The sequence below is a fragment of the Pleurodeles waltl genome, chromosome 10 (assembly GCF_031143425.1).
Source record: "Pleurodeles waltl isolate 20211129_DDA chromosome 10, aPleWal1.hap1.20221129, whole genome shotgun sequence".
In the NCBI taxonomy this organism is placed as follows: domain Eukaryota; kingdom Metazoa; phylum Chordata; class Amphibia; order Caudata; family Salamandridae; genus Pleurodeles; species Pleurodeles waltl.
The window spans coordinates 22,064,941-22,077,287 of NC_090449.1; the positions used below are offsets into that span (position 1 = coordinate 22,064,941).

General features: G+C 50.9%; 1 protein-coding gene across 4 annotated transcripts in view; it reads left to right on the forward strand.

Annotated features, from left to right (window-relative positions):
• The window catches only part of FLNA (filamin A), a 252,270-nt gene that overhangs the window by 147,018 nt on the left and 92,905 nt on the right, over nucleotides 1-12,347 (forward strand). For all 4 annotated transcript variants that reach the window (XM_069209483.1, XM_069209482.1, XM_069209484.1 and 1 more), the window contains exons 3-9: nucleotides 2,153-2,401; nucleotides 3,351-3,448; nucleotides 3,842-3,989; nucleotides 4,461-4,579; nucleotides 9,712-9,789; nucleotides 10,754-10,916; nucleotides 11,038-11,238. In XM_069209483.1, coding sequence (XP_069065584.1) covers nucleotides 2,153-2,401; nucleotides 3,351-3,448; nucleotides 3,842-3,989; nucleotides 4,461-4,579; nucleotides 9,712-9,789; nucleotides 10,754-10,916; nucleotides 11,038-11,238 — 1,056 coding nt within the window. The remainder of the gene's footprint in view (nucleotides 1-2,152; nucleotides 2,402-3,350; nucleotides 3,449-3,841; nucleotides 3,990-4,460; nucleotides 4,580-9,711; nucleotides 9,790-10,753; nucleotides 10,917-11,037; nucleotides 11,239-12,347) is intronic.

The following is a 12,347-nucleotide window of genomic DNA, read 5'->3' on the forward strand; positions in this document are numbered from 1 at the left end:
CGGGCACCCCGCCTGGTACATCACCCCTCAAACGATGTGGTCCTCATCGGTTGAGGTAGTATCCTGGCGGGTCCTGAGCGAGTCCTGGGGGGGACGGCACAGCTGTGGGCCGAAGAGGAGTCCGCTGAGGCCTCGGTGACCGAGGCCCCCGGCACAAGGAGCTGGTGAGCCCAGGACCCTCTGCGTGTCCTCCAGAGACATGAGGCGGTCTGAATGAGGGGCCGGCGAGGTGGGGAGTTGGTCGGGGGCTCCACAGAACAGGCGCAGCTCCGGCGTGCAGGCCCCCGCTCCAGGTTGATGGTAAGGAGGCGCGTGGGTAAGGGCTTTGGTGCACAGGTAAGATGGTTAAGTGCTTGACCTGTTCATTGCACTAGGCCCGGTGTTTGTACTTGGCTGGAAACGATGGAGGCGCAGCAACTGCCCCATCTGTGCCAGCATGGCTCTCGCAGAATGTGGGGCGTCCCTTCGTATTCACCCAGGAGGAGGTGGCTACTGTGTTCCAGCTCTGGGGTGGTGCCACCCAGTGCGTCCATTACGCACCCCCTTTCTGAAAACCTCCAGCATCCCTTCTCTGGGCCAGGAACCCTCTGTGCACCGGGCCCGGTTCTAGGGGTGGGCCCGGCCCACCCAAACATGGCCTTTGGCCCCACAAGTACCCGCAAAGAGCCCACAGAGAGCACCTGTTAAGTGCTTCCTCCATGTCGGCAAATTTGTTTAATTATTAGTCAGGGGTCAACGAGGAATCTCTAGAATACATTTTGTAGAGCATTGTTTTAATAATAGTTGTTTTACTTGTACTGATGGAGAGACAAATACACCTTTAGATTCTCCCTATTTTTCTCCTGTCTGAGACACAACTCTAGGTGGCACCTGAGCTCATGTCTGGGGTGAGCTGCAATGGGGGGTGTGGGGGGGGGGGAGGCGGGGGTTTACCTGCTAATGAGGCAGCAGGTGCATAGGTTGTAGGCTACCTCCAGGATTGTCGAAAATTTGGCACACATTGGCCTATCCAAAGGCACCCTCCGCCCGTCCAGATATAAATTCCTGGAGCCGGTCCGCTTGTGCACGTGTTCTGGGGGTGTCGTCTACCGCTTTCAGACTGCTGGGGGCCTTGTGACATAGTTCCTGATGTGGGCAAATCATTCTGTTGTGAACTGTGCGCTCAGCGGATCTCCTCTATGGCTTTTTAAAGTTTGGAAAGGAAGATGGGGAGCAAGGGGGGGGGGGGATAGAGAGGAGGGGGGGACTGGGACTGGGGGAGCTCCGAAGAAGTGTACCCACTGCACCAGCTTCTGCTTGCACCTTGAGCAGCCGGCAGATTTCTCGTCACAAATTTATCGACTTTTTCCTCTCGCCCAAAAAGAAGATCGCCTCCCCTTCTGGCCGAAGCTGCCCGCCCGCGGTGGAGCCCTGTCGTACAGACTGTCCGTGCAAAGTAAATGTGGAGCTTACCCTTGGCTTACGGTGAATCCTTTTCAAAGGAGCAACCACTTACCTGGGGTTCTCATTTAAATGTCCACTGTCACGGAGTGAATAGTAGATGCTCGCTCCTTTTTTTTTAAAAAAAAAGGTCACGGGTTTGTTTTGGCCCAGCAGAGCGTGTGCGGGGGAAACCGTGGAGAAGTTCCCAGTGTTGTACCGGGCCTGGCCCGAGGCTCGATCCCACGTGGGTGCATCCGGAAGTGGGGAGCACAAGGCCCTGGAGATGATTCGAGCCACCCACGATCCTGAAATGCTGGGGTGGTCCCGCACCGGTGCAGGGGTCTGCATCCTTTTATCAGCATCTCATTTCTATGAGTAACTTACATTTGAAGATTATTTCACATCTAGTTGGTGCTGTGAGCCAATTTATTGGTTGAATTGGGGTTGTGACCTTTTGAACCTAGGTCTGACTAGGACACTTTAGCAGTTGTATCGCTTGATGTTTGTACCTGCAGACCCAAGGCTGAGACCGGACAAACCAGATCCCGTGCTGGAGCACCTAGAAGCTGTATTGTTTGGGCGGGTGCCTCAGAAGTGCTTGCTCTTTGCAGCCCTCAGTCCCCCCCCCCCCCCCCCCCCCCCCCAGCACAGTGGCTGTTCTCTGCATTGAACTACAAGGTGCAGTTCCACCTGGGCAGACACCTAACCACTCTTGTCTTTTCCTTTACAGACAGCAAAGCCATTGTGGATGGAAACCTCAAGCTCATCCTGGGCCTCATCTGGACCCTCATTCTGCATTACTCCATCTCCATGCCCATGTGGGACGAGGAGGAGGACGAAGAGGTGAAGAAGCAGACGCCCAAGCAGAGGCTGCTGGGATGGATCCAGAACAAGCTGCCCCAGCTGCCCGTCACCAACTTCAGCCGCGACTGGCAGAGCGGGCGGGCTCTGGGTGCTTTGGTGGACAGCTGCGCTCCTGGTTAGTAATGTGGGACTGGTGGATCTGATCATGAACTGGGTGCATGGCGGCGTTGCGCGCTGTAGATTGGTTTCTGTATCTTCTGCCCCCGGATGCCCTGGTTGGTAAAGGTGGCGTTCCTCCTGGAGGGTGGCAGGACTGGTGTGCTGTGGGTGCACACTTCTCAGCCTTGGAAGGATGATCCTGGGAGCATTGTTAGATGCATGTGTTGGCAACCCCCTTCTCGAGTGGCCGTGTCATTGAGCCCGCCAGCCCCGGTGGGATCCACAGCAGGGCTGCACGTCCTCGGTGGAGGGGGATGAGTAGGAACCTCACGTTGGTCTTGGTGCTGCTTTCCATTGCACCTGCTGTGCAGTTTAGGGACTTGCAGGTTGTGCGCACAGACTTCCACTGGGGTTCAAATGTGGGAGGCAGCCTCAGTTAAATGCGCAGTCTAGTGAGCAGCGCCTAGAAGATGCATCTGTAGTAGAGCATCACACGTCGAGTAAAGGCCTTTAGACGCATCTAGTGCAGGGCTGGGGTATTGTTCCCTAATGCATGTTGTCCATCCCTTTAACCCCTAGGTTTTTACCTAAACATGAACCTGGATGCGCTAACTTTGTGAAGTGCGCCCCTGGTGCCTGGTCCTGAGACCAGGCCTAACCAGTCCCTTCCTTGTTGCGAGACCCACATTAGACACTAGCAGCATAGTGGCATTGTTCCTTTAAACGGGTTCGCTTCTTTCTGGCCAGGAATGGTTTGTAAAAGCTGTAGGTAAACTGATGTAAATGGGAAGCATTTTATTGACTGGTCCGGGTGGACAAGCGGTCCCAGCTACACTGGTTTGGTCGTGGTGTTTGCAGTGATTATGGCATCCATTCCAAAACCCTGGCGCCAAAGCGATCCCGCTGGCACCAAGGGATGTTTCAGATGCTTTGAAGGTTGACCCCGGCTTCTTCACTCCCCCCAGGCCTGTGTCCGGACTGGGATTCCTGGGACACCAGCAAACCCGTGGACAACGCCCGCGAGGCCATGCAGCAGGCAGACGACTGGCTGGGCATTCCTCAGGTGGGTCTGGCAGGGTGTGCGGGTGATGCATGCCCCCCCCCCCCCCAATCCTTCTAACCTCCCAACCCCACGGGCGAAAGTGTTAATGTATACCGCTCGAAGTTTGCTTTCTTGTAATATTAATTTCTTATCTATTTGCCTTTAAGCAGTTTATAAGGAAATGTACTAGGATGTGCAGCTTTGTGTACTATTTTCTTTTTCTAACAACCTAAAGTTTCTGAATTGAGCAGCACTACATTTGGGGATACTACTTTGCAGCTCTGCTAGACCCGTTTAAGCAGCGGAAACTGCTGCCTGCCGCTGGCTCGATGGGGAGAGAAGTCGATCCACTCAGTGTTCAGAAGCAAACATTGAAATCACTGCACTTTTAACTGAGCTTTGCTTTCCGTACAGGTCATCACTCCAGAAGAAATTGTGGATCCCAATGTGGACGAACACTCAGTCATGACGTACCTGTCCCAGTTCCCTAAGGCCAAGCTGAAGCCTGGAGCTCCCCTGAGACCCAAGTTGAACCCCAAGAAAGCACGTGCTTATGGGCCAGGTGAGTCTGATAGTAACTGGTCCCACCCACGCGTCAAATCGGGGGTGGGGTGGCAGCCACTTAGACATCTTTCTTGGAGTGATGCCACCTAATGGTGTTCCTGGAGTAACCGCTCCTGTAATAGGAATGCTCTGTAAAGATTTTGCATGGGATCAGAGGGACCTTGATGCAATTTACTGCTCTTCGCTTACACCCAGCACTGCTACTCGTAAAAGTAAAGTGAGCAAACTACACTCCCTGTGAATTTAAAATTTGCCAGATTTCCTTCTTGTGTTGGATGGTGGCTTGAAGGTCATTTCCAGGTCTTGCAAGGTTGCACTTGTTTGCATTCCATTTAAACCCTCCAGCACCTTGTGTAAAGGAACCCCAAAGTGTTCATTTTCTTTGCAGGGAGTATTTTGTGTGCCAGAGCCGGCCCTAGGCACAGTAGTTGCAGTTCTGATGGTAGATGCTTGCCTTCTTCTCTTGCAGGCATTGAACCTACGGGGAACATGGTGAAGAAACGTGCAGAGTTCACAGTGGAGACCATCAGCGCCGGGATGGGTGAAGTTCTGGTGTATGTGGAGGACCCCGCTGGACACCGCGAGGAGGTAAGAGTAGCTTAGCTATGCTACCTGTGCTTCAGTTAGGATGGCGCAAGACCGGTCCAAGCGCAGATCTGCTTCGGTCTTTATATCCATAGCAGCAAGGCGCGGACCGAGCAGCTGCAGAGGGAGAAGTGGATGAAAGTCTCCTTGGGAATAGCCTTGCAGGCGAGTGGAACCTCAAGCGCGTCTGCACTCCTATGGTTCAAATCTGTTCGTATAGTTGCTTAGGACCCCTCCCACCCCCTTCCTCGGGGTACTCACTGCCACTGAACTCAAAGGCAAAGCAATTAATCAGTAGGTACAGGAGTCACTTGTGCGATTTCCCATTCTGTGGACGGTCCTCTGTGTCGTCAGTAACAATATGGGCACATATTTGAGACGTCAGTTCTTGAAATTCCTTAAATGAAAGGGCTATGTATGGCGGCCAAGGTTCCCTATAGGAGTCTCCTTGGCTATTAGGATGAGGGTGAGCTTCTCAATACCCAGCTCATGCCAGAGACAGTAGAGCCCCCAAGATGAGTCCGAGAGTTTGTGCCCAACTGTGTAAGGATGGCCTGGTGGGCTGCGCCCAACGCCAGGCCAATGTGCACTCCGCTTATAGGGATTTCAGAAAACGATTGAAACGTTCCAAAGTATTGTCAGGAAGGTTGAGGTGGGACAGTGGGTGGATATTTGGGGGTTGGGAGTTGACTCGTGCATGGCCTGTGGGGGACGAGAATGAATTGCCCAGGGAATATTCAGGGATGTCTCTGAAGCCCTCAGGATTCCCCATTTATTGAACTGTGCTGCCCCGAAAGTAGGAATTGGCTTCATCCTCGCCTGGTAAGGAGACATATGGAATTGGCATCGTTCTTTGCCCTCTGCGTCGGTTGTCTGTTTCCAAGGCCATGCTGCCTTGGTGACTTGTGGCACCAGGTTGGTTGTCTAGGGCGAGGGTGCATTGTTTTTTCTGCACTTGAGGCATCCCTGAGAGGTTGGCCTGTAAATCTTACTCCAAACTGAAAGTGTTAAAAGTAGTGGTAATCATTCCCTGCCATAGTCCCTTCACCTTCCCTTTAGTTTTTAAATGGAGGGTGGCTGAAGGGGCATCTCTTACCCTGCTGGCCCACCAACGCCCTGATTTTGGTGTCGGGTAGTGTTTTGAGAAGTATTGTTTAGTGCGGACTTTGAAACCGGTCTCTCGATCTTGTGCATAAACTGTAACTAAACTCGGGCCGTTGTATCTCTTTAGCACAGAGGATATCCCCAGCAAAGGGTGCATTGTCACTGCCAGTTAGATGCAGAGGGTGGCGCACATGGAGTATATGTGCTAAGGTTCTGGGGCACGCCATCCATCTCCCGTGTGGGTCTTCAGAAAGTTCTGCATAGTCTGTGACACTGCATGTGTTCCTTGGTTGTCCAAGGTAAGAGGTGTGACCAGAAAAGCATATCCAGTGGGTCGCAGAGCAGAATAGAAACCAATAGAAATATGGAAGAAACCGGTGATAGTCTTGGTGGCAGACATCACCGGTGGCAAAACCTGTCTTGAGTTTTGAAATCCATCTAGGACTGTCCCACCCCAACACCAGATGCTTCACCAACGCTCCCCGAGCGACTTGAGAAGATGTCAGACCATTAAGTTACTGACTATTAAAGGAAACCATGGAAAGGAAATACATCGGGAAGTGCGCTTGGTCCTTAACGGACTTGTTTTGTTGAGACCATGCTGATAGCTTGCAGGGTGTGCTCTGTAATCGAGGCTGTGTGAAGGTCTGTCACAAAGGCCCAGGCGACCTGATGTGCGACCAGGCCGCTGTAACCCACCCTGAGACCCCCACAGAGGATCCAGCAGTGATGTGTGCGAGGCTACCACATTCCTAGTGATGCTTGTGAAAGTTATCTGTAGGAAGTTGGCTCTGTATGTGCTATTTCAAAGTAAGGAATAGCATGCACAGAGTCCAAGGGCTCCCCTTAGAGGTAAAATAGTGGTAAAAAGAGATAATACTAATGCTCTATTTTGTGGTAGTGTGGTCGAGCAGTAGGCTTATCCAAGGAGTAGTGTTAAGCATTTGTTGTACATACACATAGACAATAAATGAGGTACACACACTCAGAGACAAATCCAGCCAATAGGTTTTGTATAGAAAAATATATTTTCTTAGTTTATTTTAAGAACCACAGGTTCAAATTTAACATGTAATATCTTGTTCGAAAGGTATTGCAGGTAAGTACATTAGGAACTTTGAATCATTTCAATTGCATGTATACTTTTCAAGTTATTCACAAATAGCTACTTTAAAAGTGGACACTTAGTGCAATTTTCACAGTTCCTGGGGGAGGTAAGTTTTTGTTAGTTTTACCAGGTAAGTACGACACTTACAGGGTTCAGTTCTTGGTCCAAGGTAGCCCACCGTTGGGGGTTCAGAGCAACCCCAAAGTTACCACACCAGCAGCTCAGGGCCGGTCAGGTGCAGAGTTCAAAGTGGTGCCCAAAACGCATAGGCTTCAATGGAGAGAAGGGGGTGCCCCGGTTCCAGTCTGCCAGCAGGTAAGTACCCGCGTCTTCGGAGGGCAGACCAGGGGGGTTTTGTAGGGCACCGGGGGGGACACAAGCCCACACAAATTTCACCCTCAGCGGCGCGGGGCGGCCGGGTGCAGTGTTAGAACAAGCGTCGGGTTCGCAATGGAAGTCAATGAGAGATCAAGGGATCTCTTCAGCGCTGCAGGCAGGCAAGGGGGGGCTTCCTCGGGGAAACCTCCACTTGGGCAAGGGAGAGGGACTCCTGGGGGTCACTTCTGCAGTGAAAGTCCGGTCCTTCAGGTCCTGGGGGCTGCGGGTGCAGGGTCTTTTCCAGGCGTCGGGACTTAGGTTTCAGAGAGTCGCGATCAGGGGAAGCCTCGGGATTCCCTCTGCAGGCGGCGCTGTGGGGGCTCAGGGGGGACAGGTTTTGGTACTCACAGTCGTAGAGTAGTCCGGGGGTCCTCCCTGAGGTGTTGGTTCTCCACCAGCCGAGTCGGGGTCGCCGGGTGCAGTGTTGCAAGTCTCACGCTTCTTGCGGGGAGATTGCAGGGTTCTTTAAAGCTGCTCCTTTGGATAAAGTTGCAGTCTTTTTGGAGCAGGTCCGCTGTCCTCGGGAGTTTCTTGTCGTCGAAGCAGGGCAGTCCTCGGAGGATGCAGAGGTCGCTGGTCCCTTTGGAAGGCGTCGCTGGAGCAGAGTTCTTTGGAAGGCAGGAGACAGGCCGGTGAGTTTCTGGAGCCAAGGCAGTTGTTGTCTTCTGGTCTTCCTCTGCAGGGGTTTTCAGCTAGGCAGTCCTTCTTGTTGTTGCAGGAATCTAATTTTCTAGGGTTCAGGGTAGCCCTTAAATACTAAATTTAAGGGCGTGTTTAGGTCTGGGGGGTTAGTAGCCAATGGCTACTAGCCCGGAGGGTGGGTACACCCTCTTTGTGCCTCCTCCCAAAGGGAGGGGGTCACAATCCTAACCCTATTGGGGGAATCCTCCATCTGCAAGATGGAGGATTTCTAAAAGTTAGTCGCCTCAGCTCAGGACACCTTAGGGGCTGTCCTGACTGGCCAGTGACTCCTCCTTGTTGCTTTCTTTGTTCCCTCCAGCCTTGCCGCCAAAAGTGGGGGCCGTGGCCGGAGGGGGCGGGCAACTCCACTAAGCTGGAGTGCCCTGCTGGGCTGTGACAAAGGGGTGAGCCTTTGAGGCTCACCGCCAGGTGTTACAGCTCCTGCCTGGGGGAGGTGTTGGCATCTCCACCCAGTGCAGGCTTTGTTACTGGCCTCAGAGTGACAATGGCACTCTCCCCATGGGGCCAGCAACATGTCTCTAGTGTGGCAGGCTGCTGGAACTAGTCAGCCTACACAGACAGTCGGTTAAGTTTCAGGGCGCACCTCTAAGGTGCCCTCTGGGGTGTATTTTGCAATAAAATGTACACTGGCATCAGTGTGCATTTATTGTGCTGAGAAGTTTGATACCAAACTTCCCAGTTTTCAGTGTAGCCATTATGGTGCTGTGGAGTTCGTGTTTGACAGACTCCCAGACCATATACTCTTATGGCTACCCTGCACTTACAATGTCTAAGGTTTTGTTTAGACACTGTAGGGGTACCATGCTCATGCACTGGTACCCTCACCTATGGTATAGTGCACCCTGCCTTAGGGCTGTAAGGCCTGCTAGAGGGGTGACTGACCTATACTTGCATAGGCAGTGAGAGGCTGGCATGGCACCCTGAGGGGAGTGCCATGTCGACTTACTCGTTTTGTCCTCACTAGCACACACAAGCTGGCAAGCAGTGTGTCTGTGCTGAGTGAGAGGTCTCCAGGGTGGCATAAGACATGCTGCAGCCCTTAGAGACCTTCCTTGGCATCAGGGCCCTTGGTACTAGAAGTACCAGTTACAAGGGACTTATCTGGATGCCAGGGTCTGCCAATTGTGGATACAAAAGTACAGGTTAGGGAAAGAACACTGGTGCTGGGGCCTGGTTAGCAGGCCTCAGCACACTTTCAATTGTAAACATAGCATCAGCAAAGGCAAAAAGTCAGGGGGCAACCATGCCAAGGAGGCATTTCCTTACATTATCCCATCCAAGGGCGCCAGTACACACATCTATTGTGAAGGTTCATGGTGGTGGGGCATAGCTTGGTTTTTAGAACTATTGCTCCCATGGTTCAAGGAGGTCCACGGGACACAGCTAAAAATGCCATTTTCAAGCGTTGCAGCAATTCCTTTTTAACCCATTGTGGCAGTTAGTTATTTGAATTTAGATTGCAAATGTTGCAGACCAAAAATGATCTGTTTTTTTTATCCGTGACTGCACAAATGATACATAATTCTTAAGAATTTCCCTTTGCTTCTTAAACCGGCCCTAGGCTTACAAACTTTCACTAGCTTGGAGACGGCTTGACCTGTGAACCTGTGCGTGACCTGGCTGTTGGGACACTTCTGACGTCCTGATTGACGTGCTGTCCTGGCAGACCTGGACATGTTTGTCTTGCCATGCTAGACGTCCTAGGAGTTCAGGACTGGGCTGGGTTTGAGCAGCTCCTCTCCAGCTTCTAGAGAGGGGTTCCTAGTCGTGGTCTGTGGAGACCATTTCCAGGAGCTGGGTTTGGACTTTCCCTGCAGAGTAACCTTTCCTCTCTTCTCCACAGGCCCAGGTGACTGCGAACAACGACAAGAACAGAACTTTCTCAGTCTATTACATCCCGAAGGTGACCGGAATGCACAAGGTGAGTGGAGCGGCCTGGGCCAGCTCACGCGGGCGACCCCCCCCCCCCCCCCCCCCTATTTTACAGTTTTTTGTTTTACAAATCCAAATTTGTAATCTTTCCAGCTTACCCATTAAAATTAAATTTTTTATATATTTTTGTCTGCATATGAAAAATTTGTTTCTGCAGTTTTATGTATTGTTTTGAGGTTTAAATCGGGGACATTGCTTAGGTGGGGGACCCCTACTGTCCTGTATCCACTCATTGGGGGTACTCTGTCAAAAGGTTAAGAACCACTGGTCTAAGCTGCTCAGTAGCACCAATAACGCGCCCACTTCAATCCTCTTTCAAATCTTTGGAAGTTGGGCACCACAGCCACCTTGTGAACTTAATTGTAGCAAAGAAATCTTGCAGATACACATTTCGAAAAAAGGTTTTGAAGGACTTCTCGTCAACATATGAAGTTAGAAGTATAGGCTTATGTCTGCCTTCAATTTACCCCCTGGGAGTAGTATCTTCTATGTTGTGAATTAGGGAGAAAATTGCCCTGGGTCCTAGTGGTGTGTTTAAAAGATGCCACAGGATCAGTTTAATTTTCGGCCTTGATGCTGTAGGCAGCTGCCTCTCAGAGGGATTAGTGTCATGAAAGAATACAAGGGCTAAGCAAATGTCCAGTTGTAGTTCAGGGTCTAGCGATGGTACAGAAAGTGGCAGGAGGTACTTTTCTGAATCTACTAAAGTTTGTAAAGTTTGCTTCTGGCAGCTGGTTGTCATGACCCGTGAGTTCGCGTCTGAGTAAGAGCTGCATGGCCATCTACCATGCCAATACCTGCTGTGCTGAAAGGAAACTGACCTAAAGGACATCCTTGTACTCGCCTTGAAGGTGTTTGAAGTGTCTGTTATCTGAGGCAGTGGAGGCCAATTTTGTCTCACCTCTGCCCACCTGCTCCACTGCACTTTAGTCATCTTTGCTGCCTTTCCTTAGGTCACGGTTCTGTTTGCGGGTCAACACATCAACAAAAGCCCCTTCGAGGTGAATGTGGATAAGTCCCATGGAGATGCCAGCAAGGTCACGGCCCAGGGACCAGGCTTGGAACCTACAGGCATCATTGCCAACAAATCCACTTACTTTGAAATCTTCACAGCAGGTAGATAGCCTTTTACATCTCCTTGTGTGTGGTGTAAGTTCTAATGCTTGTAATGAAAGCTGCACAAACTGGCTAAGTTGGTGCTAGTAACTCAAATGTCTTCTGATCTCTTGGTCCCAAGGAGCTGGAGTTGGTGAAGTGGAAGTGGTTATCCAAGACCCCAAGGGCAAGAAGGATGCAGTAGAGATCCAGCTGGAAGACAAGGGCAGTAGCACGTACCGCTGCACCTACAAGCCCACAGTGGAGGGGGTGTACACCATCTACATCACCTTCGGGGGGATCCAGATACCCAAGAGCCCGTACACTGTAACCGTCGGACAAGGTAAGGCCTTCTCTTGGCTTCTGGTGACTCGTGGAGTGCCACTCTGCTAGAGTCGTCCCTGGAAGTAGTCTGCTAAACATTTTGTTCAGGCATTTTGCTTTTATCTCAGTCTCTTCTAGCTCTCCTGTGGATTTCTTACTGGCTTCTTTCTTTTCGCAATCTTGGTTTCTTTCCTACCATGACGTTAGCCCGAGAAAGGCAAAAAGAGTAACCTAGTTATATTTTTTCGCAAAAAGCCACTTTCTGCTACTATTGGCCAGAAGCACCGAAAGCCTTTACGCTTGTTGGTCTGTTCATGTCCGTGTCAAACCCCATATGAAGGGTACCAAGGTGTGAGCCCCCACGCAAGCACTTCAAACATTTGTCACCCACACATTGAGAAGCATTAGAATCCAGATTCACTCTGTAGGAAGAAAATAGTATTTTGAGGCAGGACTGGTAACAATTGAAGATGCAAAGAAATGAAAACTGGTCATAGAGAACTCAGTGTTAGTGAACGATTGGCCATTTTTTTGACTAGACGGACCCTCTGTCTGTTGCTGACCTGATAATCTTCCAGACCTGACACTCTTCTCGGTGTAGTTTGTTTTCTTCCTAGTACATTTTGATCTGTCATTTAGGCACAAACCCAACTGCTATTGTCGCGGAAGTCAACGTCTCGTAATTCTCGGCTAAAGTGCCTTGAATTTACCTTTAGCTGTAAATGAGGCTGTGACTGATGCAAGTGGGCCTCTTACGATGCCCACCCAAAACGCCAATAAAGTGGCATTTTCTTACTTGTTGGATAGAACTTCAGAAGTATGTTTCTTTAGTATGGATCGTATAAACCACATGTTGGTTAAGGATTTTGAGCATCTCTGTAGATTCTACTGCAAAAAACGGTTCCTAAGCACAAGAGGGCATCATGCCTTAGCACAAAGAAAGCCCACTCAGCACTTAGTCTGGCGCTCTTGGTTCAGTTTTCCGTAAATACTACTTACTAACCGGAACCTGAATTATGGAGACTACAGGGGCCACTGGCAACATCACGTGTTGGCTTTTAATTCCGCTCCTCAATCCAACCAGGAAATGGTTCTAGCTCTCTTCTTGGCCCATGAGCCCCTTTGTCC